The 27671-nt window shown below is 28.2% G+C and overlaps 1 protein-coding gene across 1 annotated transcript in view; it reads right to left on the bottom strand.

Moving 5' to 3' along the window:
• wge (winged eye) overlaps positions 1 to 27671 on the bottom strand; it is a gene marked incomplete in the record, with an annotated part of 98903 nt that overhangs the window by 44462 nt on the left and 26770 nt on the right. The window contains 2 exon segments of the mRNA XM_067050322.1: positions 11142 to 11210; positions 11811 to 11909. Of these exon segments, the coding sequence (XP_066906423.1) occupies positions 11142 to 11210; positions 11811 to 11909 (168 nt within the window).

The raw sequence follows: 27671 nt of genomic DNA, 5'->3' as shown, positions 1-27671 counted from the left end.
TATAAATACATAATATAAATATACAATATAAATACAAATACATAATATAAATACATTGATATATGAATAAATTTAAATATAATACCTGTACGGGGAACCCCCAGTCGGGCTTAGAAACCCCGAGCCCCGTACACGGCAGTAAATGTATATGATTAACACCTCGGCCACACAATCTAACATCAGGGGATTCAAATTAAACCAGGATTAATGAATTCCAGCATAGAACGGTACATATTTTTCAAGAAACATAAATAGTTTTTTTAATAACTTAAAATGACTTAATATGATTCGGTCAACTACTTATAGTTCAACTGTTCTCTACTTCGGAAATTTGATGACATTAGGTAGAAAACTTAGTGAAAATCCACACATTCCCTATTTGACTTTGACACTGATTGACCAAGTATAAAGTGTCACCAATGATTGTTTTATCGCTGACAAATTGGAGCAGGATCAAAGGTGACTGTCACATTACTATTCGAGATTGCTGTTAATGGCAAAAGTGTAATACAATATTATACAATTAGTTACTAAAATCAGTTCAACTCATTAAGTTCAAAGTAAATATTTAAACATTTTAATTTGATTTGATTATGTAGTTTTTGTACCAATTTTTTACCGACGTTTCAATTTCTGCTTTGCTGAATTACCAAACAATGTTTGGGGAATTTATTTCCATTTTATTTTATTTACTATTTTATTATATTATTATAATTTTTTAAGGTGGAAAAATCATTTTTAACAAAACATTGAATATTGTAGGTTAAACAATTAAACAACATATTTCTGTCATTTTTAGCAGCACACTACAAGCAGGAATGATATATTATTCCTACACCGAACATTTTATTGAAATGTTTTTTCATAGTGCATTAGATTCTGAAAACGTATTTAAGTGAAGAAAATGGTCGGCGGGTGTGAAGAGCAAAAAAACAAAAAAATATTTATTTATGCCGACGTTTCGACGTGAGTTTCAGGTGTTCTTCAGGGAGCTTGCGACTGAGATTCCGGCTACACTCAGTTTGAGTTTAACCAGAATCTGTGCTGTAAGCTCCCTCACGAAGACCTAAAACTCGGGTCGAACGTCGGCATGGATAAATATGTTTTTCTTTATTTGTGTGTTTTTGCTGACCACACTCCCCAACCATTTTCTTCACTTATTAATGTACGGTCAACTATCTACACCTCATTAAAAATTATTCAGCATAAGTATACAAGTATATATGAAGGTCAATAAAATATCAAGAGGTCATGAAATATCTCCATGAGTAGTCAACCAAAAATTTACACTGTAGTTCTTAACAAAAAAAATTATAATGATAGTTAAGCTGATCAGAGCCGTGTATCAAGTAAGGGAAGTTAAAAAAACAGAAAACATATTTAATATAAACTACTTATTGATTCTGACGTTTATTGGCCCACATTCATTAAGGTTATAAAGAACAAGATAGAATCAAAAGTGAGAATAATGAAATAACAAATGGTATATCAAGAAAAATTAAATTTATCCAGAAATGGTAGCGCGATGAAAGTTGGAATCATATGATATATGATTCTTCAATATGTCACCTTCAGTGTACCTCATTATTTGTACTTTTGATGAAGAGTTAAAATGTGGACCTAAATGTCGGCACTAAATAAACAGTCTAATATTTTTGAAGTTATTCTGTAACATATTTGTATTTTTTATTATTATTATTTTTTTTTTAATCATTTAAATTATTTTTATTATAATTTAGTGTTGAAGGAATACTAGAACGCTAATACTGTTGCCCTTAATTATGGTTAATGTAAGAGGAACATTTTTTTAAACAAGTGATTATGGGTGATTACATCGTATAGTCTCATACAAAAGACTAACTGTATAAAATGTTATAAATAAAAAAAAAAAAAAAAGAGAAAATAAATAGCTTAAAATAATAATTCTTAATAAAGGATAAAAGTAAAGTTATTAACAAAAACAATGACATTTATGGATTTAACAAACTAAATAATAACCTTCTAAAAGAAAAAAAAACTAAGAAAGTGAATTTAAGAAAAAGATGACAGAAAAAAAGAAAAAGAAATTAAGATAAAATAAAATAAAAAAGAGAGACGATAACAGAACTGATAAATATAGAACTAACAGAATGTCCTGCAGCAATCTGGGCTTTAGTCTTCGGGTTGTGGTTGGGTTTCCTAAGTTGAAGGTCGCTCCTTAAAATGTAGGTAACTGGGAATGGAACTTCATGAACCTCTTTTTTTAATGTAATCCTACATTATTTCTATATGTAATTCCCGATGCAATTGGCTATATCTTATGAACCAAGGAGCTTCCACCGCAATTCTTACGACTTTATTTTGAAAAGATTGTAGTTTTTCTTTTTCTTAAAGGATGCTGCTCCCCAGACTTCACAGCCCTACATCAGTAATGGCTTGAGGATTGTTTTAAAAATAAGATTAGCTGTTTCTGGTTTTAATTTGTATTTTCTATTCAAGATAGGATATAGCTAACCTTGCCTAGGTTTGAGTTAGTTTGATGCTGATATGGAGGGAGGTTCCAGGTAAGGCTCGATCGAGGTATGGTAGCTTGTATTATTGTAATTCAAGAAAACTAAATAAAATTCTTTAAGGCCATTCGGTCCATCTCATTGAACATCGCCGCAGTTCTAATCTAACATACAATACAATCTAATCTATCCACCCACCAAAACCAATGCCAAAAATCTATCTAACATTATACAAATACAATTTCAATAAAGAGTGAATTATATACGTTCCTGAAATTAATATGGCAATGTCCTCTGTAAAGAGGCTGAGTACGCTCCAGCCGTGCAGTGTAGAGCACTCAGGCCCCTGACTGGGCAAGTTCAATCACCGCTCGAGTTGGTTCTGTGCATATCAGATTTGTTCTAAAATCCAAGGCCAGATCACAATGATTCTTCTTCAATGAATTCCTATCTCTTTTTCTTTTAATGACTGATCTGATTCTTTGCCGAAAGGTACAGTACGATGTCAGTAAGGGCAGTGAACTCACTGAGAGGACACAGCCTTTGAACAAGATGTCTACTTACCATGTCATTAATGATCCCCCGCGGGAAAGATAATACCATAGAAGTGTTTCGCTTCTGTTACATTTACTTCAATAAAACCCTATTTAGAACACTCAATTACATAATTTAAGTATTGAATTTTTGCAAAAACAAATTGCTATATCTCATCATGCACACAGAGATCAACAAGTTATAATTAAAATCATTACAAAATTTATTCAGAGGATTCTTCCAATTGGAGTATGAAATAATTTAAACTGACGATTCATGGAACAAAAATAGAAATCAATCATTTAACCTTTGGCGCAATAGACAGATTTGAGGGACTTATAGATATTTTTTTTCTTAGGGCTCTCGTCCGAATTCGTAGAACACGATTTTTCTTCGGAACGGTTCTCTAATGAAGAATTTTTCTTTTTAGAATTATCACCGATTCATCGACGTATCTGGCACAGACGATATCGAAGAAGACGGAAAATGGGGGTGAATAACATTTACGCAAAAATAAACTAGTTAGTTTGAAGTTTCTCATATGCGGCTACGATCTTCAAATGGACGATAACCACTATTTCTCCTACTTCCGAATGAGAAAGGACACATATCGATACATTCTTGATATTTCCAATAAATTAACTTCTACAGACCATTTGTCACTCTTTTTTCGCTCTCGTTCGCAACAAAATCTCAGCAGAACGGGATCGGTTCGCACTTCGCACATGTTAGGACGAAAACTGACGAACAATACGGGCCTAGTGGTCGCAGCCACGTGTACGGATCGCGCGTTTTTGGACGAATTGATTTCGCAGCTTTCTGCTCCCAGTTGACGATAGGTCTTATATTTTGTTGTTTAAGTTAATTTATTGATTTTTTTTAGGTTTTACAAAACCTTTTCATACAAATCAAAAAATAAGTAAAATCATAAAAAGTAGACAAATAAAGGGGTTCCCCATCTATTCTAAGGTTTCAAAAAAGTGTGTTATAAGAAAAAAATCATATTTTCTTTTTTATTTTAAATGTTTTGTTTTTTTGTTCTAATATAGGGACATAATATGAAGTTGTTACTAGAGATATCAACATGCTATTATGCCTGAAATAAATTATTTTACAAATAGCATATCAGTAAGGCCGAGTTCGGGGCAAAATAATATACACATATATATATATAAAAGGATAAACACAAACACATATATAAACCAAACGACCAAGGTGGCTAACTTGAAATTTGATTGGAATAAAAACTTATTGAATCCCAGGGAACAAAATTTCAAAGTTTTTTTTTTTGGAAACTCTTTGTGGACTGGATTACATTGTAATACAATTAAAGGTATCACTAATACATATAATTATTTAACATGTAATAAATCGCTTAGATGCAGGTGTATCACATCAACATCAAGCACACCACAGAAGACAAAATAAACATGATTATATCTTGAGTTGTCTCTGGTGACAAATAAACCTAAATATTTTTTTTTAATATAACGTTGAAAAACGTTTATTCAAATTTAGGTAAAATGTAGAGAATACCTGTAGGTAAAAGTTGTATTAAATTCATTATTCATAGTAGAGGCAGTGGATTGACACCTGTTGATATTATATTGTTTGTAGAGGCTGATACCAGGCCCCCTCCCTCCCGCTGGGAACAATCCCCTTTGTAGCCATTCAATCCGATCTCTATTTCATAACCCTTTATAGTGTCTTCTCAAAGAGGAAAAAAACCGATCCTTACTAAAGGAGTAACCTGGCAGGGTCACGGAAAGACCTTTAATAACTTTCATGTCAGAGTTATTGAAACCTTTATTGTGGAAAAACGTCAGTTATTTGTCATTTTAATTAATTCTGTAATCTTTCAAAGAGTGAGTTAATTTAGAATCGCGGACAGTGATAGAATAGTCGTTTTAATAGAACATCAAAATTTCGTTTGGAAAAGATACAGTTCTTTTTAGTTTTTTGCTTATTTTTCGAAAACATCTTTGAAGAAGAACGTTCAACAAAAAATTAAAGCAGACAAAATTTCCAACAAAAAGGCATCTCACATTTCATTTTCAGTCAAGCTATGCCATCACTCACTAGATTCCCTTTTAACTGTCCGGTCACACTCAAATATTAATGTAATACAACAATGAACTATTATAAAAATGCCAGGTGTGTCTAGATTAATCTAGGGGTTTACTTTTTCACATAGAATAAAAATTAGCTTTTTCAAACAGCATTAGCGACGTCCCAAGTTAAACCAAAGTAAATTTATTTATTTTTTGTTTAAGGTCTGCATTAATTTTGAATAGTATATGCTCACCTTCGAAAATTGTTTAGTTTTCTAGAAATAAGTGAAAAACTGAAAAGTTCCAAAATTGTTTGTTTGGTTTATTTTTATTTTTATAGAGAAACCAATGGTTGAGTTGGGTGGCACTACCTCAAAAACGTACGCAACCGATGAGAAAAAAACTTCTATGATTTTGTTACCTGAAGACATCCCTTTCAAATCTAAAATGAGTACTAATAACTGGAAATCTAATATATTATTAAATTGTAATAATGAAAAATATAAGAAAAGAAAATTTAACAATGTTAACCATGAAAATAAAAAATATCAAATATCCTCTCATCAGATATGAAAATTCTCAATGTATAAAATAGTTCCTAACATTCCGGAGAGGATTTTGATTAAATTTATTTCAGAAAATGATTTTATGAATATAGGGATTCGATTGGCGTAGTTCTTTAATACAGGAAAACTTTTATTTGATTAATAAAAAGATGAAACACGTTCATTAAACAGAAGTTAAATAGTATAGTTGTTTGTTTAATGAAATAGTAAAATTATTGCAAAGTACAGGACACTACAACAACGATTTTTAAAAAAATTTTGTAAGCCACATAACTAATCAAAGAATATGTGGATACCTTTAGACCCTCCGTACTTAATATAATCAAATATAGTAAATAAAAGCTTATTGATCTATCTATTTAATATTTTTGTAATTGAAATCTGTCTTTTGTATAATTATTTATAAAAATAAATATATAAAAGACAGGCTGCACCGAATTCAATGTCTACCTACCAGCTATTACTAATACCAACCAGTAACTTATACTCTTCTCTGGTATCACAAGCTATTTATTCTACGGGCATATAACAAAAATAATATAATGATATAATTAAGGGGGGGGGGTAACAAAACAAAAATAAAACATCGATAAATACAAATAGTTTGCTAAAATACATAAATAATATCTAATTTACAATTTATATCATCAGTGCCATGATATCGCTCACCCGCAGGGAAAGTGAACCAACTTAAAAAGACAATATTTGAGAAGAATCAACTTAAAAATACAATAAAACTTAAACTAAATTAGTATTAAGCTCCCTCTCTCTCTTTCTTTTTTTCTAAAAAATAGGCATTTGTGATTGTATATACTTACCTAAAATTTAAAATAGGTTTATAATATTGGTATATCAGTTGTTTAGTATTTCAAAATAAATTCAGCTCAAATATTGCATATTTGAATTGTCGTTTTTCTTGAATAGAATTTTACTTTGAATAAAAATGGAATTCCACAGAAGTAACAATGAATGTTAAATTATAGTAAATCAAAAAGGTGGTGGCGGTTTTGGATAAGCATGTAAATCGAATTTTTATTCCAACCTGAGAAAATTATAAACCAATCTCTGATCATTTTCGAACAAATGAATATTTTAAAAATATAACATACTATAATAATGTGCAATTAATTGGAATTCTAAAGAGTTTAACTGGTTGGACTAAATATAAAATAAAACATCATTTAAGCTCAATAACGGTGGAGGTAAACAATACTTTACAGTTTGGTAATGGCAACTAATTAATTTCGGCGGGCCATTGCAGCAAAAACGGGGAGGGGGAAGAGAAAATGGCAATACAAATAGTAGGGGTTAATGGCCGGCGGAGGTGGCCGAACATTGCCGAGCTCACCCGATCGGGAGGAGGCATCGATCGGTCCTCTCCATGCCGCTCTGTTTACTTCCGCCCGGCATCTCAAAATCGTATAAGTTATAATAATAATCATAATACTGTTTATAACTAAAACAGTGCTATAGTTAGAGTATTTTTTAATAATTGAATAATACACTGATGCCCACGATGTATATTTTTTAGAATCAGATAGTAGGTAAATAAGTAATACTAAGACAAAGTAAATACTAGGACATGGCTTAAGAATGTTATTACGGTTGGTTAAATTCTATTGAAGAATTTCGCATTCAAATCTTCCACATATGCAACAAATTTAAACTATAAAATTATCCTGAAACACCCATTCTCCATGAAGAGATTCATAATTAAAATCTATTTAGCCTGTTAGAATTGAGTTAGGAAAGGTCAGTAAGGGAGGGGTCAGGTACCCATATTACAGAGGTTGGGCAGATTTATGGTACTGAGCTCCAGGCCAAAAAGCTAGGGGAGCAGAGGTGATGCAGAGGACCAACCCTTCCCATCTCAACAGAAGATAAAATTTACCGACCACTTCCTTGTTAAATTTCTTTATTTTAGTGAAAATTGACAACGTTTAGGGGCTATCGCACCATCATCAGGTCATCAATATAAATTTACACAATTCATATTATGCATACAATAATTTAAATAATTAACACAATAATTTAAAAAAATATACAACACAAAGAACCTAAATAGGATCCTAGCGATTTTTCACAATAAAAAATGCTTTGTTTAACATTCTTATAGTTGACGCTAGATTACGTCTGAAATTTCTTTTAATTTTGCTATTCCACTCAACGAAATCCACTTCTCACAGTTTTGATACCAGCAACAAATATATTAAAAAATCTGGTGCGATGCGCTCAAAGTTTTGTTTAGATTAATGGACTCATGTTGAAGCTATTTTTATAATTTTGGGAGGAAAAAAAACATACTCAAAAGCCTATTGAAACCGAAAAATATAAAGAAAATGTTTTTATATTTAGCTATAAAAACTAGTATTTTAGGGTTTCTTGAATAAATTTTCGTATTTTAGGGTGGGAATAAATTTTTTTCCGGCCAAAAATAAAACAGTTAACAAAAGATAACGAAGCCGTAAAGCAAAGGAATTGATTGAAAGATATTGAAACACTGTTTCTATTGTTCCTTTAGTTATTTAAATAATTCTTTAATATTTTGTATTTATCGACTCAAAGAAATCTGGAATAAACCACTTTTCACAGTTATGATACCAGCAACAAACACATTAAAAAATCTGGTGCGGTGTGCCCCAAAGTTTTTTGTAGATTAATGGGCTTATGTTGAAGTAATTGCTATTTTTACAATTTTTGAAGAAAAAAAAAAATATTCAAAATCCTATTGAAACCGAAAAATACTCATATTAAGAAAATGTTTTTATATTTCGCTTCTTGAGGTGGAAATAAATTTTGTTCCTGCCAAAAATAAAACAGTTTAACAAAAGAAAACGAAGCCGTAATGCATTGGAATTGATTGAAATATATTGAACACTGTTTCGATATCTTCCTACTCGATCAACCCTGATGTAGCTATATAATAGGGGTATTCATGATCTTTGGTTTAACATGTTAAATGGAAAAACTCATGTTAAATCGAAAAAAATTGCCTTCTTTTACCGTGGTAAAACGAAATAACATTTAACATGGCTGAGAGTCTGTTACATGGTCTGTTAAATGGAGAATGACGTCACACAATAGACCAGTTGAGATCGCCGCCATTTTTGTTGTGACAGCTCAGTTCTTTTGTGTGTTTGTGGTATTCATATCCCTGTTATTAAACCAGAATGGATAATTTTAATGATACATTTGAGAAAAAAAAACAATGTAATTTCATTCTACTATCTGAAAATTTGTAAACGCTCGCCAGATAAAAATCTCACTATATGAACCATGTAATTATTCTTAGGGGACATATGTCCCAGAATAAAGTCATTTTTTCATTTCATTTCATAAGCTAAACTTTCACACAAATTCCACTTTTCACTCACTCTAGGCATGTTGTAATTAATTACTTAAATCAAAATTGAAGTAAACAATAACATGAGGGTCTGGAAGGAAGGTTATAAACATAAAGGCTTATACAACAAGTTGCTGAGAAAATCCGCTAGGAACTCTTGTGCATTTAACGTTTAACATGACTTCAAATAGGGCTGCTCACAATCTTATAGTTATAACATTTAACATGGCAAAACATTTTACATTTAACACAACATCATGAATACCCCTACTGTGGGGCGAAACGTCGGCAAATAAATAGTTGTTAAATTTTTTCTGTACTCCTTGACTCCACTCACAACAATCTTCATATTTTGAAAAATACGGTCAATCATTTATACATATAAAAGATTCTAATTTTCTTTTAGTTATTTAAATAATTCCTTAATATTTTGTATTTATCCATTGTGCATGATTGCTAACAATGAGAACTGTTTATTTTTTCAAATAAACAAAATAAAGGTGCTGGAGAGGAAGAATTTTTTTTTTAAATCTGCATTTAAAGCGTGTCGGACTATTTTAAAGAGGATTAAACCTGTTTGATACTGGAGAACACTTGACTGTACATTAATCTACTGAGATAAATCAAAATCGTTTGAGCTTTTTAAGAGAAAAATCGGAAAATTGCCAAAATTTAATCAAGTATTCCGGTCAGTCGAAGTTGCTCTCACATGCCTAGTAAATGGAGGGTATTAAATAAATAATTTTATTTTAAAAACTGACAAACATAACTTATCGTCAAACTTATTCTCAAATAGTTAATTTATTAAAAAAGTAACAGAGCTTTTTATTTAGTTATTTTATAATATAGATTTTTTCTCCTATAAGTTTAGGTGAGTTCTATGTTTTATTCTCTTTTTTTTATCTTTCTTTTACCCCTTCTCCCTCTCTATTTTTTTTATTTTTATTTTTCTTTATCCACGCTATTAGTTATGTTTCCTACATACTATTGTCATAGTTTCTAATCACTTCTTTTGTCTAACTTAACTTTATATTTTTTATCTTTATTCTATATTCATATTTCTTTGCACTATGAATCTTTATATTTTTATTTTCTTAATTATATTATTTTACTTAAATATTTAATTACCTATATATACGTTTTATTTTCCACTACTTTCATTACTTTATTTTAATTAATTTTCATTTGGTACAATTATTTACTTTAACCATTCTGTAAATATTTATCTTTTTTTATTCATTGGTTGTTATTGTTATTGTTAACCCCCATATTACAAGGAATAAAGCACCAAGTTTATCACAAAACAAACATTGATTGAACTCGAACAAACAGAACAAAGATTCGCATGAATTCTATTTAAAAAAAGAAATCACATGAAACAGAAAACTATATACAAGTTTCAATACATCAAAGAGGATGTCTGTTATTCGAAACAGAAAAAATATTTAAACACATTCTACTGATTAATGAGAATATCATAACTGTATAATTCATAACATAAAATTAGAAAGTTGTATGACTGTGATTCACACACATAGATGAAGTTTGGAGGTTAATAAAGAAATTAAGAACACCTTAATCCATAACAATAGTTTATAAATATATTAATATATCTAAATATCATTCGTATAGTCTAATGGATTAATTTTTACAATTGAAAAACTGGCTTTGAATTCTTCCATATGAAAAAACATTTATATTTCCAGGTTATGTCCAAACTTAAATTGCTGTAAAGTAACTTCTATCCATAAATATTGCTAGCTTATGAATACTGAACTTCATCTATCAGTCTAGACATTTTTATTTTCTCTACTAATATCAACTGATTTGAGGAAATTATAAATTTTATAAAATACATTTATAATTTGTGAGATTATATTTGTTTAAAATATATATTTTAATAAACTATGTTTATAATTTTTAATAATGAATTTTAAGATGAATATTAATCTGAATGAATCTTGTCACAGTAATAACAAAAAATAATTAGAAAAACTATATAATAATTTTAAAATAAATATTACGCGATTTTATTCAATGAAGAGAGAGGGAGAAATACATACAAAGCACAGCATACTTATCAATCGTACAAAATAACTATACATAATAGACTGTTATCTATTTAAATATATTTTATAATAATTAAAATGAAACTTACTTAAGGGAGGAGGCGTTGATTGTTGTATCCTCTGACGGGCTACTGCTATCCCCACGGGTATAGTATTGCCTAATAAACGAAAAATTGTAATTGTTATATAAATTTGAAAAAATATAAATTATAGTAAAAATAATATAAAAAACAATAAATGTCAGGAAATTCGATATATCCTTATGGGGAGCTGAAAATATTATCATAAATGAGGATTTAGGAAGAAAAAAATCTACATAATCCTTTACCTTAAACATATTTTTTTATGATGATTCTTTAAATATATATACACAGTTGAAGGTATCTTTACCTAATTTCTTAATTACTTATGAATTAAACTTTGGGACCAAACTGTCGATTCATAATTAGTGAATAACAATTGAACAGAATATAACCTTAAACATTTACGTTTTTAATAAATTAAAAGTATTTGCCATTTGCTAAAATAATAAAACATTATGTGAGAGCATTATATTTAATAAAAAGCAACCATTTCATTATAACCCCTGGGCTTACAATACTTGTAACACATTCCTTGATCCAAATAAAAGGATCCTACTAAGTTCTACAATAATTAATTAATTAATGGATATATCTATATTTATCATAATTAATGGCAAAATTTTCATAAACTTTATCTCTTCATTGTAATAAAACATTATTAAAAATTTGACTCACCATTCTGTTCATGTTTAGAACTAGTGGTGACTTCTTGTACTTGACATGGAGTTATTCCAGGTTCTGTCTTAATACGACTTCTCTCTTTTCGCCGCCAATCTAAGCAAAAATAAAAAAATATATTGAAATTTGAGAAATTTTAACTTTTTATTCCATTAATCTTTATGATTAATATTATAAACATATAATTTTTTTATCATATCATATTCAAATAAATAAAAAATTATAATAAGATTACCAATAATATTCTACAATCAAGATATAGGAAATGAATCGTTATAAATATATAAGAAAGTTCTAATAAAAAAATAAATACAAATTAAAACTATATAAAGAAACAATAGATTTTTATTTAAATTATTTACAATGAATGGTAAGAATAATTAGCAATATTACTATTAATATTGGCAATAAGCAATTTTTTTTACTAAAACTAAGTACTTTTCTCTTTACTAGATTTGCAAAGTTTATTTCGCTATACATTTCCAATTTTTCAACAAAATACTTTCAAAGAAATACTTAATTAGAAAAAAAAAATGTCAACAGTTTACCAAGATTTCAGGACTATTTATCCAATATTAACCGAAAATATGCTTAATATTAATTTTACCGTCTTATTTTCTTACAATGTACATGAAATATGCAATACATTATCTATAACAATGACATTTAGTCTATAAATGTTTTAAGAGTGATAGCAAATAAAATTTTTAGACAAATTCTTTTAAAGTTTTGATCCAATGCCTACAGATGGCGCTAATTGCAGAAAACTACAAACTGCATTTTACATTACTTGACGATTAACAGGAAAAATGACAAAAAAATCGAACAAACTTTCAAATTTTTTCCAAACTCCAAATATCATTTCCCGTAAGAATCGGTCATCATAAATTGAGTTTTTTCAAACAGTCTCAAATTGCATGGTTATGAATGATTAATAGACAAATTCCTTAATTATACTGACGGATCCATACGAGAAATTGAATTCTAAAAAGATTTTATTCGAAAGATTCGATTTTCCCTACAGTTAGATGATTCCGGCGAATCATCTAAAATCATTATTGGCGATTCATTTAAACTTTCAGAACACGTCGGATCAAAAAAGTTATAATGATTTGAATTTCCTTTCAAAATCGTAGCAAAAGCTACTCCACCTCACAGGGAAATTCCAGAGTAAGGTGCTATGTAAAAGAACTGGATAAGGTTATAAAATTATTAATACCTTCAAATGACAAACCGCAAGCCACTGTTGTGATCTATAGAAAATCAATTCGAAATTTAAAACATACTGGAGACTAGAGAGGTTGAACGTACACTTGGATATCCTAGTATTAATATCCAACACAGATAGACAACTATAGGCGAATCATTATAATTATTTCTCTGGATAGTTTTAGTTCGTGAACAAAGAGCTCAAGCTACAAAAATACAAGATGATAAAAGCAGAGTGAGAACGCAAGAGGATGAAGTCACAATCTATTATAGAAAGAACAATATAACCGCTATGAATAACATTTGTATTAAAAGATACGTCACGACCCATATAGATAAATAATCTATAGAGGAAATAATATTATATTCCAATACATGAGTGATACAAAAAAAAATTCAACGAAATAATTACAATATACATACCTGTTATTATTTCAAATATTAAAATAATGAATTACGATCACTTATTAGAATAAATGCAATGAAGATATCGGTAAAATGTTTTTAATGCTAGTGAAAGTGGTTCTCCTAGTCTAAGTAATTGAACCATTTAATGATTTTCATCAATAGTCCGCAAATTTCACAAACGTCATAAGAATAATCTATTCAAGGAGAAAATAAATTATAGCTAATTAAATATGTTCATTGATTTCACTTTATACATTTATCTTTTTAATATAATCTTTTCGATTAATATGATATTGTGTTATCAATACAACTTCCATTTTTCAATTTAGCATTCGGCCACCCAAATCGAAATACTTCTCTTCAGCGTTACGTTACTTATCGAGGCGAAATATTTTCAACATACAATCAACATTTCAATCACGGCGTATCCATTTCTTTATAATTATATTTAACGGGCAAAAGGATTTTTAGCATATTACGAAAAAAATTATTTTACCTCCTTAGCAAGAAGCAAGAAAATTAATAAAGTTTTCTTTTAGTGGTGACCCTAAATTTACTTAATTGGCCACTCAATTTTAACAAAGGTCGTTCTGCCATGGTCTTCCCCCCGTCTCTTTATCTATTGAATTACTTTCAACGAACCTACAAGAAGCATATAGCAGTTAATTCAACTTAAAACATTTGTCAGAGTCAAATGTAACGCGAACAAAAACTTTAAATTTTTACAATAGAATTAAAAATTCTGTACTTTTAAAACCATACTTACAATCCCCAAAATGTATTCTTTCTTCTAAGCTTATAATTCTGTAAAACCAACCCAAAAAGAACTTTTTCACTGAGGCATAACTACCATATATATCATCTGAAAGTATTCTTATTTTTTTAACTTTAACCAGTGCTTCTCCAGTACACTTTATTCTGGATTTTCCAGTGAATTTTCTTCCTTATTTTACGAATTCTTACATCAAACGAAATTTTTAAACAAATTCATATAGGAATTTTTTTTTATAATCCAATGTGTCCCCTGAAGGCGAAAATCTCCCAAAAAACTCAAACAATTTTTATCAATTTGACAATTTGTGCGCCTACACTGCTGAACATAGACAAAATATAAATTAAATTAGATTGAATTCTTAAACCACTTTATTCTCTAGGATTTTTTTTTTTTTATTTTCTGCACCGTTATCAAGCAAATCGAAAACAATTGTTTTTGGCTATTGATACCTTAAGGACGCGTTGGAGTAAAAAAAAAAACAGATAAGAATTCGTCTTAAAATTTCATTATCTATTAAACAAAAAAAAATACAGACCCTCATCGTGATTTGAAGTTCACAATTTTCAAAGACGTTACTGGTATATTTAATGTATGAATCATTATTTTTATATAAGGAACTTGTTGAGAGAGTTTCCACTGAATAAAGACGAGTGCACGCAAACACACTCACAGTTTAATGTATCTAATAGTGTATTTTCATTAGTTTGTTCAAAAGTGAAAGGAGAAGTTTGTAATAATTATTATTACAATAGCCCCAGCAAATGTTAATGAGGTCTATCTTGTAATAATTATTTTGCTTGAGGTTTGTAATTTTGTTGTATAGCTAGTAAGGCTTGGTAAATAGTATTTAGAAATAATGACATTACCGTCTGTATTAGTACAAGACAGTAAACTATTGCCTGACGGTAGGTTGAGTAGTGTGAGTGTATCTATTATAGGACCGGTGCCGAGACGGAGCCTTGAGGAACACCTGCTCAAATAAGTTTAGTGAACGAAAAGCAGGGGATCCATTCGATAGAAGCAAATTTTTTATCATTGCGTAGAGAACTGTTTAATTTTTAATTATTATCTTGTTATTCTAATGTTTTCAGTGTTTTTTATCTTTTCATGTAAATTATTACCTTTCCAATATTATATTTATGTTCTTATAAGGGGTATTCATGATCTTTAGTTTAACAAGTTAAATAGAAAACTTATGTTAAATGGAGAAATATTTCCTTCTTTTATTAAGTTAAAACGATATAACATGTAACATGGCTTAGAGTCTGTTAAATGGATAATGACGTCGCGAAACAGACCTGCTGAGCTTGTCACCGTTTTATTTGTTGTGTTATGTTACTTACTCGTAGTTTGTGTTTTGCACTTTTAAAAAATATAATCGAGGTGTAGATAGTTGACCGTAGATTAATGCTTGAAGAAGTTTATCGGGGGGTGCGGTCAGCAAAGAACAACATAAATAAACAAAACCATATTTATTTATTTTATGACTGCATAAAATAAATAAATATGGTTTTGTTTATTTATGTTGTTCTTTGCTGACCGCACCCCCCGACAAACTTCTTCAAGAAAAAATATAATCAGTAGCCAAACTTTTACACTTCTATTTTTCACATATTTTAGGCATGTTGTAATAAATTACTGTAATCAAAACTAAGAAGTAAACAATAACAAAAAGTTTGGGAGGAAAGGTTATAAAGCAAGTGCTCAGAAAATCCGCTAGGAGCTCTTATGCATTTATCATTTAACATGACTTTTAATAGGGATGCTCAAATCCTATACTTATATAATTTAACATGGTAAAACATTTAATATTTAACACATCATGAATATCCCTGTAGTATCATTTATTTATTATCTTCTTGGTTTCGAAAAAAAATTAGGCCGAAACGTCAGAGTAAATAAAACAAGTTTCATTAATTTGTGTTTATTATTACTTTATAGTATTAAAATCAATATTCGCTCAGTATGTGACTATAAGACGTAAATTTAAATAGTACTAACACATTACTACATTATCAAAGCATTACATAAATGAGACTATACGACCGGTGAGTGATGGCCTATTGCAACTCACAAAAGGCTCAATAACCATAGTGAGCCAAGGTCTGCTCGCTTCGTTACGGTGCGGGCTAGTCCTCAGTCCTCTACTAACAAATATGTCAAGTACGTCCTGGCCCTTTGTGTTTGGAATTAGAGAAAGTGGTTCTTCCAGGAAAGAGCAAGTCTAAAGAAAAATCTACTATTTTTACAATGGAATGGCAGAAGTTTTAATATTGCAATGAGTTACCTGCCGCATAATAAATTGTAACCATGGGTATTTTAGAGTAATCCAATATAGCTAAGTGGATGAAAACATTAACGTGACCAGACGAATTCACCTACTGGCCTCTACCACGAAATCGATTTGTGCATATTTATTTCATATGTATGTGTAACTCCGAATACGACTACAGAAAAAAATATTTCTCATGTGGTTTTATAAGATTTGAAATACTTCTTTCGCCTGATAAAAGCCTGTATGAAAAATTCTGAAGCAGTCAAGTTAAAAATAAACCAGAAGTTAAACGGCAGTCGTAGCAAAGCGCACAAAATGTCCTCAAACGTTAAAAAAGTGATCATAATTGAAGCGTAAAATTCCAAAACAAGCCGTTTTCAAATTTTAATTTTTTATTAAAAGATCTGGTACTGTCACGAGACAATAAGAATTTCTTCCAAAACAGTCAAATCATATCAAATTTAACTGTGTTGGAAAGAAAACCTTAGTCATTGAGATATTCTAGTACCGAAATTGTTAATTAAAAAACAAAATAAAAATGAAAATTGACTTGACTGGTTTTGAAACTTTGCACCTCAATTGTTATACAAAATAGGTAAGACAGAAAACTCGTAACGAAGTGTGTCTGAAATAGAAAATTACTGAATCAGAAAAATTGAGCAACCTTAAATGTATATTGATCAAATATTTTAAAAAATTAATTAGTATAAAACAACGAAAAGGTATTTGGTACAATTCATCATAATTTTTATCAGTGAAATGATTATAGTTAAACATATTATCATCAAATAAATTCTTCTGTTAATTTTTTGCAGTAAAAAAATAACTGTTTCATCAAAAAGATTTAGAATATTGTTTATAGCAATTTCGATTGTTCCTAATATGTTTTTTTAAAACCGTCTTTAAAAAAAAAAAAAATAAAGAAATAAAATTTAAAAAAACAAACTTTTCATCAAAAGGTTTAGAAAATTGTTTAGAGTAATTTCGATTGTTCCTAATATGCTTTTCTAAAACCGTCTTCAAAAAAAAAAAATAAAGAAATAAAATAAAATAAAAAAAATAACTTTTCATCAAAAAGGTTTAGAATATTGTTTACAGCAATTTTGGTTGTTCCTAATATGTTTTCTAAAACAGTCCTTAAAAAAAAAAAAAAATAAATTAATATATACTTATTGACCCAATCCTAATTTCTGATTGCTGGCATCCTAAATATTTATTATATATAAATATAAAAAAAACACAAAGAAATAAAACAAAAAAAAAAAACTTTTATCAAAAAGGTTTAGAATGTTGTTTACAGCAGCTTCAATTATTCCAAAAATGTTTTTCTAAAACAGTTCTAAAAAAAAAAATAATTAAATTAATTTACGCTTGTTGCCCAATCCTAAATTCTGATTGCGGGCATCCTAAATATCTATAGATACATTTTATAATAAATTTCATAATGAATATATAAATTTATAAAAAAAAAAATATACAAATGAAGAGCACAAGACACATTCGTATGAACAATAATAAACGTTTTTACAAACAAATTTTAATAGTGGAAAAAAATTAAAACAAAAAATAAATTATGTCATCAAATGAAAGAAAAAATTTAACTCCAATCTCCAATAATTTTAACGATTACTTTTGAAATATATGATTCCTTTCAGATACCTCATTGCAACTACTCACTGAGTTTCTTAAATATAGTAATGGAAACATTTCAAAACAAGAAAACACATTTAGTACGAATTAATTTATAAAATAATTTCAGAAATTTTATTAAATGACTTTTAAGTTTGAAATCGAAACAAATTACGCTATTGGTGTTCAAAATAATAAATGAAATAATGTAAAATAAATTTGAATAGTAGTAGGAAAATAATAATAGGAATAAAACTACAGTACAATACCCCCTTCAACCTCTGCCAAGTTAGTCGATTGAATATTCTAATTTGATAGTGAGTGAGTGTACGAGAGCAACGAAGATAGACAGAACCAAGTTAAGACTTTCACTCGAGTTCGTCTCAGAGCTTCGCTCAACTTCAACTTTGCTATACAATGGGATAAAAACTTCGCAATCAAGGGGTTTACGAAAGAATAGAAATTATAATTAATTCAAGGTGTAAAAAATAAACAGAATTAATTAGTGAAATTATTCTCATTTCTCAATATCTAACATTTTAATTAGTTATGTTATGTGCATTCAATCTTTTTTAAAGATTTGGAAGTAAGAACGTTTTTCACTTCGTTAAAACAAAAAAAATAGACAAAAATTTAAAGAGTAATTTAATTGTTCATATCCAAAATGGCATAAGGGGATCAACAATTTGGATGAAAATTCTGGATTTGACTAATCCAGAAACAACTGTTCCAAAACTACAATCTTAATGCTAGAAAATTCCATAAATTACAATATATTATATGATAAAAATATTCAAATTACAACAGAAATTCTGTCTACATTCAGATAATTAAATTTGTGACAAAAGAATAAATAGGTAATTCCGGGCTTATGATCATTCTAAAATAAACCATCTCTAAAAGAAAGATGTATTTCAACATATTAACCAAGATAATAGTCGAAGGTAAGCCGAAACACGCTGGTTTCAAGTAATAAATTAATATAAATGTGTAGACTAAAAGATATAGTTAAGTACTATAGATTCAATTTCATACATATAATTATCGTATTATCGGTCGTTTTATGATTTTATAACAATTTTTAACTGACTACTCGAGAAAATGTAATAAAAATAGTAAACAAACTAAAATATTTGGATTTTAATTTGCGTAAGTTATTTCTGACTGAACAGCAAAAAATAAACCTAATAAAAAATTCCTTTGATATTGTATTAATAAATAAACTTGCTTTATAAATACACAATTATATACAATCTTCGGCTTCCTTAACTTCACTTATTATTTATAACGATGTTTACGAAATGACAATTGTTTTATTTGTTTATACTGTATTCGTGATTGTTAACGTTAACGCACTCGGCAACTAGTTATTTTAAAGTTAAAATACTTTGAAGTGTTAATGGCTGACCTTAGATTAACATGAGAAGATGGTCGAGGGTGCGGTCGGCAAAAATAAAAAAAACAAACAAAAACTTATTTATTTGTGCCGACGTTTCGACCTGAATTTCAGACGTTTATCAGGGCAAAGGAAAAACAAAAAAGTAAATTCATCACTCATCATTTGCTTGAAATTTTTTTTCGCACCTTGCATTATGTTTATTTCTCGAACACTTTCTGTTTTTTTCATAATTTATAATGTATAATTCTTACTTCAATAATATTATATTTCATCTTCTATTGTTATCAATCTACTACAATCTAATTCTATTGCTATTAATCAACTACTTTCTACTTAATTCATTTTACTACTGTTTTTTTATGTTTCTCTGAGTGATGGTTCTTTTTTTTTTTTTAGCCCTAGTGAAAGCCTGAAATTCAGGCTGTAAAGTTTTTTTTTTTTTTGGAGACATTAAAATTCAATAAAGAAATAATTGCATAATTCAACACTTTTGGGCTATATTATTTCCCGTGGGAAAATTAAGGTTTTTATCAATATTCAATTTTTTTTTATCAATACGTAAAAGGGTTCATTAGAACTTGCATTGTTTATATTCAGTAACACTTATGCACGATAATATTTAATACTTTTATTTAGTAACCTATCAGTAGATAAATAAAATCTAAACCTTACCATTGAGCCAACCTTGCTTGTTTTATTGTTATTTTAATAAAATTATTAGTTTTCTGAAAAGTAACATTAGTAATCTACTAAAACATTTAATGAGAGCCTTTAATTTAAACTTCAAATAAAGACGGAATAACTTTGAATAACAAATCATATAACAGATATTCGCTAGTAGATAGATCTAGAACAATTATAGGTATACGAGTAAAAAATCGCTTACAAAAGATAGCTTTACTTCGTTACATGGGATAGTACATCGCCTGCAATTAAGATATTTCTTCAACAAGTATCGAAATTATATTAATATTTTTTTGGTTTACAGAAATTCCGAATATAACTAACTGATTATTTATTTTTCTAAAGTTGTATATAAATATAATGAAAAGTCGATTAAGTATGAAACAACTTTTTTATAAAGTGTAACTTTTAGTAGACTTTGATTACATGGAAAATGAAGCATTTGCATGGTCTAATAATAGCTACTATAGATTTTTTTTCACTGAACTGCTAGAAAGAGACGATGTCCGTGAGCATAATATCTTAGAACGCTTGAAAGAATGTAGTGATGAAGAACGCTCACGAAATGTCGTAACGAAACGTTGCTGAGTGTGGGCGACCGTAGGGTTACTCAGGCCAGGGACAGATGGCTTACAGTAATAAAAAAACTCTTTAATGCCAAATATAGAACAATATATTAAGTATTTATCCTGTTTTTTTTTTAAAATTTTTTATGTCTATTTTATTTCGTTCTTTATTATCTCCTTATTTTTTATATCAATAATTCTTGGTGCAATTATGTTATGTTTTGTTTTGTAAATGCTGACGATTCATAGTTCTCTGCATAGATAAACAAAGCTAATAGCATAACTGACAATTATTTAAAAGTCTGAAAAGCATATTAGTCCTCGAAAATAATGACCTAGATTATTTATATATCTGTATTATATTGTATGGTTCACTATAATATAAATATATTTAATTATAATATAATATCATAAATAACAATAATAAAAATGTACGTGTGTTTAAACAGTAAACCAAAATTATTTAAAGCTATATACATAATGAAAAATATAATATTTCTATAGCTGTGCTTAAACAGTTTTAATCTTACATTATTCATAAAATAAAATAAATTTAAAAACTTAAAAATAATCCAGTCCAATAAGTCAAATGACCCAGTCTTCAATTGAATAACTACTTCAGTAATAAAAAAAAAAACTAACTATGACGTCGCCATCTTTATACAATCATAAAAGCATTCTATCGCATAATTGATTCTTATTGGGTCAAAAATAATTTTTTGGGACTAAAAAATATAATACAAATATAGATTATTATGAAGTGATGCTTTGTATCTTCGGTACTACTACTACTTAACATGAACAAAAAACTTAATTTAATTTATTGCACTACTACTTCGGACATAGTGATAATAAATTATAATCTTAAGACACTTTATACTGCCATTATATAATCATTGTCTTTTGAGTTACATATTATAATACATCTAAATATTTTTCTTAATACCCAACAAGTAATGCAAAAATAATTCTAACATTAGGTTCGTTAATTTAAGTATATATATTTTAACTAACCACTTTTTATAGGTTTATGTGCTCTAAAATAATCGGTTATTTTACGACTTATTTTTATTATTCCACATTATATGTAAAATAAAATATTACGTGGTGTTTACTAAAACCTTTTTTATATAATAGAGACCCCACATGGGAGGTGGTAGTTTGATTTTACATTGGTGACAGCAGGTATTTTGTGATCTAGAAATTTAGCCTTCGAACGTTAAAGCACCACAGATTTTACAATATTTTTTTTTTAAATCGCCGTTCTCCAAGTATTCAACTTGTCCGGCTTCATGTAAGCCCAACATCAATTGGAGTCTTTAGTTAAAACATTTGCACTGTGCGTTATATTGTGCTTCCTTTTCTTTTTTAACTATGGGTACTTTGGGTTCTCAACTCGTCGCCTAGTTCGAACATTTTTTTTACTTTTCAGGATTAAAGTTTTCGATTCGCTGAGAGAGTAAAATACAATATTACACGGTAATCAGTTATTTTTTTCTGTTTTCATTAATTGTATATAAGCTTTTAGTATTCTTATTTAATTTTTACGTAACTGATCTACATTGCTGTAATAAGGCCAATCTGGACATATGGAGTTGAGCTTTGGGGCTACACTAAACCTTCGAATTCCTTACAATCCTAAATCCTTCGTAAAATCCTCAATGCTCCTTAGTTTTTCAAAAATAAAATCATACATAAAGAACTTAATGTTCCCTATAAAACCGATCTAGCCCGAACCAGATATCACTCCTTCCATTATAAACTCTCTAACCACTCAAACCCCCTAGTTTCTAACCTTGCATCCTCTTCCATTCCTGACAATCCTCCGAGGCGCCTGAAAAGAAGATGGCCACGAGACCAGCTAATGTAAAATGTCATTAGAGTGCTACCAATGGGTTTCTCTACACGCCTGTAACACTCCAATTTAACTTAGATCAGATTTACTAAATGTATTATAATGCACAGTTGTAACTAACAATAAATAAATATTAAAAAAAAAAATACGTGTCACAATACATCTTTTTTATTTTTCATTTATTATTTTCTTTTATGTTTACATCATTTAGGTGTTTGTAACTTTCTTAGCCTTGATGAAGCCCTGCAACGTTGGGCGAAAGGTTGGCTCAATATAAACAGTTTAATTAATGTTTGAGTTTTTCTTTGACCGCCCCCGAACCGTTTTCCTTCTATTAACAAATAAATAATGTGACCCATTAATGAGGATCTGGCTCCTAATGACGCATAGGAACCAAATGGAAAGAAAACTCTTATAAGGTTTCACCAAAACTTACCCATTGCTAGTTATAGTTGACAACTAAATTAAACACTTATCAATGGAATGTGAATTGCACAGGGAATGAAGAAGAAAATTAATTGTAGAGGACACCAAATTTCATAGTCAAGTTGTAAAATATTTCAAAGCAATTAGGACCTTTAAGTAATTGTGTATTATTAAAGTAGAATGCCTCCATCAAAATGTTACTAAATAAAGATTATAGTAATATAGGGGGAAAGTTTAGAGTTAAAGTGAGCAAGGAAGATAAGGATCGCACCATTGCAATATCAACCCAGTAACTTCGAAGTGGGAATCAGTTAACCTTTACCAGTTCCTGGGTTACAGAGTCAAGGATATTCTCTCTGATAACTATCAAATGAGTCGTAAAATAACTGATTAATTTAGAGCATATAAACCTATAAAAAGTTGTTAATTAAAATACATATACTTCAATCAACGTACTTAAAGTAAGAATTATTTTTGCATTACTTGTTGGCTATTAAAGAAAATATTTAAATGTGTTATAATATATAACTCAAAAGGCAGTGATCATATGGTGACAGTATGCAGTGTGTTAGGAATAAAATTTATTATCACTTTGTCCGAAAAAAAAATTGTAGAAACTTAGAAAACTGAAAAAACTAAATATCATGTTTACATAAATTAATTATAGTTGATAAGAAAGTGATAGTGCTATGTTGATCTATAATTAAAAATTAGTGTAATTGTGACTAAATCGCGTCATTTGACTGATATTAATGACCTGTTCAGAATAGACTACAAGATGGTTTTAAATACTTGTATGTAAGGTGTAAATTTATACTTAATATTGGCCGAAACGTTCGACTGTTAACTTGTTAAACAAATAATTAGGAGTGTTGAGACTTAACCTGAATACTAACCAATTTATTTAAACAATTGCCTGTCTCAAGAAATAGTAAAGATTATATATTAATAAATAGTAAAGATTATCATGTTTCAAATATATTTTGAATCATTTCTAAACATCAAAAATACTTTTGTAATACATCAATCTTTGATCATCGGAGCATCGTCACAGTCTAATTTTTAAAAATTCCAGAAAGTCAAGTTCAACTAAATTTAACGCTTGATATTTAGTATTTCTATTTCCAGAAAAAATAAACTTTTGTTATTTTAAATATGGCTGCATTTTCAACAAAACTTTTTTAATTTTTATGAAGATTTTAAAAAAATTCTTTTTCATTATATATCTATCTAATGTGTGACAACTCCTACAATTACATATTATTACTACCTGCAGCAATCAAAGACAATTCAGCAATGTATCCACTCACACTATGCACAAATAAAAATAAACAAAATATAATATATAAAACGTTAGATAAAGAAAAAATATCAACACCACCAATTAGGAATTTGGTAGCTATAAAACACATTTTTACCTATATTTATCTTATTTGTACAAAGAGAGTTACAAAGCGACTTATTTCTACTGCAGAAATATGTGCTATCTCATATGGGTTTTTAAAAAAAATATTAAACTGGTTTATGATGAGATACATTTTACAGAGATTTTTAATTAAAAAAAGAAAATTATTATTTGCAAGGCCCATAAAGTCAAAGAACCATTTGTTTCTCTTAAGCTCTTAATTAAGGTTTCAAATATCCTACTCTAATAAAAAATAACTGTTATTTAACTGAGTTTATAATAAGGTATATAAAATGTAACTGATAATAAGCTCAGTTAAATTTATTTATATAGTATTTATTAATATATACTAAGCCCATATAAATATTAGTTTAAAAATGGTAAATTAATTTAATCAGTGCAGTTGAATTTTCTTCTTTCTTTTATTTTAAACTAATTGGTTACTTATTAATTTTTTTAAAATAACTAATAATTAAATCATACCTTACACAGGTTTTTTATATATTATTTTTCTATAAAACTAAATAGCAATAACAGTAATAAAATATATAAAATAAATGACTTGTATATTTACAGCATATATTTAAATAAAAACGCAATGATAGATCCGAGTACATACATTATTCATGCATTCATAGATTTACAAAACAAGTGAATATTTTAGAGAGAAAGGTTTTCACATAGCAGTTTTACAAAATTTATTTTTATCAGAAAATAGATTTTTAAGAAATTACTAGCCCTGAATAATTAGCAATTCACCGGAAGTTGAAGAACCACGTACGCAAACGGGATAACGTGCTAAAAACATAAAAGAATGAAACATATTTCATATTATAATTTTATCAATGAAATATATTTTATATTATAATTCCATAATCAAATACATTATATAATGCAGTTTTACTAAAGTAATAATTAAAGATAATGATCCATTAGGCCATTTGATAGAAGACAACCTTTAACGCTTTGTTAGATCCATTCCATTTTTTTATTTCTAGCGAACTCATAATCCTTGACCGGGATAACAGTTGAGGAAAAAACCCTTTCCCAAGACTTTATAAGCAATTTATGATTTCTAAACGCCGGCCAATGAGAGTCGGGATATTTAAGGTGGTAATTTGAACGCAAGAAGCTTATAGTGAAAAAAGAAAATTAAAAAAAATAATACGTTAATTCATTTGATGGTTAAGTATGTTTTAATTAATTTGAGGATAGGTAAGAATATAATTTCCCTCAAATAAAAACATGACAGTGGGTCATTATATTAAAGTATGAAATATCGCATTAACCACAATAAATCATACGTTTCAAAAGCCTATTCTAGAGTAATTATGTTACAAAATTTTGGATACTACCCCCCCTCCCTAGAAACATACTATTAATTTCAATTTATAATATATGACTCAGTTCATGAAATCATCCCTCACAGAGGTTATATATTAGAGTACAAGTTAGATACTTATCTCACTAAATCTAAAGAAATTAGAAGAAAAATGAGATTAAATTATGGCGAAGGTGGTGGGGCGAAATGTCAGAAAATAAATAGTTGTTAACTATTTTTGTTTCCCTTTTTGACCGCAACCCTGACCATCTTCTCCATAATTTGAAACAATACTGTTAATTATTTCAAGGACAGATACAATTATTTTTTTACTTCTCCAATTCTTCAATAAGCAGACTTTTCGATTTAAAACTAGCTCATTTTTTTCTTCCTACATGTTTTTTTTCCATCCACAACTTCAACCACCATTTTATCCTGCCTAAATATTTTTTTATATCCACATACCGTTTATCTAACGTAATAATTTGCATAACGTTATCATCTTTAATGTATGTTTTCCCCCACAAGTCTGAATCTGGACTATCTAGTAATGTAAGAGGATGATAAAGTTGAAGATGAGGTAGTTTTAACTCGAAAAGTCTACTTAACGAAGAATTGGAAAAGTAAAAAAATAATTAAAGAATAAAGTTTAAAAATATATAACAATTTATTTTTGTAATAAAACTAATTTAATTTAGTAAAAAAAAAATCATCGGTGTGATTAAATTGCAATTTACTGAGCACACTACACAGCATACTAAGACTAGTTGCACGATTGCTTAGTATTATTATATTGAATAGACATAGTCAGTAAATATGAAAAAACATAATAGCAGTACATATTTTTTTTTTATACTTGTAGTTTTATTTTTTTATCTTTTTCTTTATTTTAATTTTTTTTTCATCTTTTTCATTATTTTAATTTTTTTTTCATCTTTTTTATATATTTTTTTTTTTTGCCATTCTATTATATAAAATATATCTAATCTAGTTCTCTCTCAGTATAATAAATAGTAAAAATACTAAATATAGAAAAAATATATATACACAAAAAATCCTATATGGTCATACATAATTATATTTCATTAAAAACTAAAAAAAATACACAATACACATGTATAAAAAAAGTACATTTAAATAAAAGTAATAAATATAAAAATGACAAGTGTACAAAGTATTATATATTAGTAATATAAACTAATATTACTGGAATGAAGTTCATTCTATAAATTTTTTATATACTTTGTCAAACATGAGTATATAATTAAAGTAATTCGTACACATTTATAATTGTATTTCAGTCGTTTCGCTAGATTTTTTTAATTTCCAAATTAAATTATTATAGTGATTTTTTTTTTTTATTTAAATACTTATCTTCAGCAATTGATAAAGGTTATAATTGTTAGGTACATGGCGAAAATGATCAATGTGATTGTAGATTGTATAAATACCTGAAATTTCTTTGATAATACATATTTACTTCCAAAATGTTTCAATGCAAAATATATGTTTAAAAGCAGCAAAATATATATTTATAAGTCTAATTAATATGCACTAGCTAAGCTCGGTTTTGCGGTTGCCTGAATAATTACTAACAAACTTGAAAACATTGAAAAGTGAGAATTTTGTATCATCATTGAATGATTATTATTTTATGGTATATAATTAAATTTAGGAAGACGGTTCGAGTGGCTGTCAAAAATGATTTTTCTTTTACATTGTATACTTCTTTTTAATATCTTCAAACAAGACTTACCTTAAATTTTACTACTATATATATATACACAACATAATAGTAGTACATAATTTTTTTTTTTTTATACTTTCGTTTTATTTATTTTTTTTATCTCCTTCTTTATTTTAATTTTTTTTTCATCTTTTTTATATTTACTTTTTAGCTAAACTT

This window comes from Halyomorpha halys, unplaced genomic scaffold, assembly GCF_000696795.3.
Source record: "Halyomorpha halys isolate HHAL.00 unplaced genomic scaffold, Hhal_1.1 Scaffold602.1, whole genome shotgun sequence".
Classification (NCBI taxonomy): Eukaryota; Metazoa; Arthropoda; class Insecta; order Hemiptera; family Pentatomidae; genus Halyomorpha; species Halyomorpha halys.
Note: the sequence above shows the minus strand (reverse complement) of the source record. Positions and strands in the feature narration are given on the sequence as shown.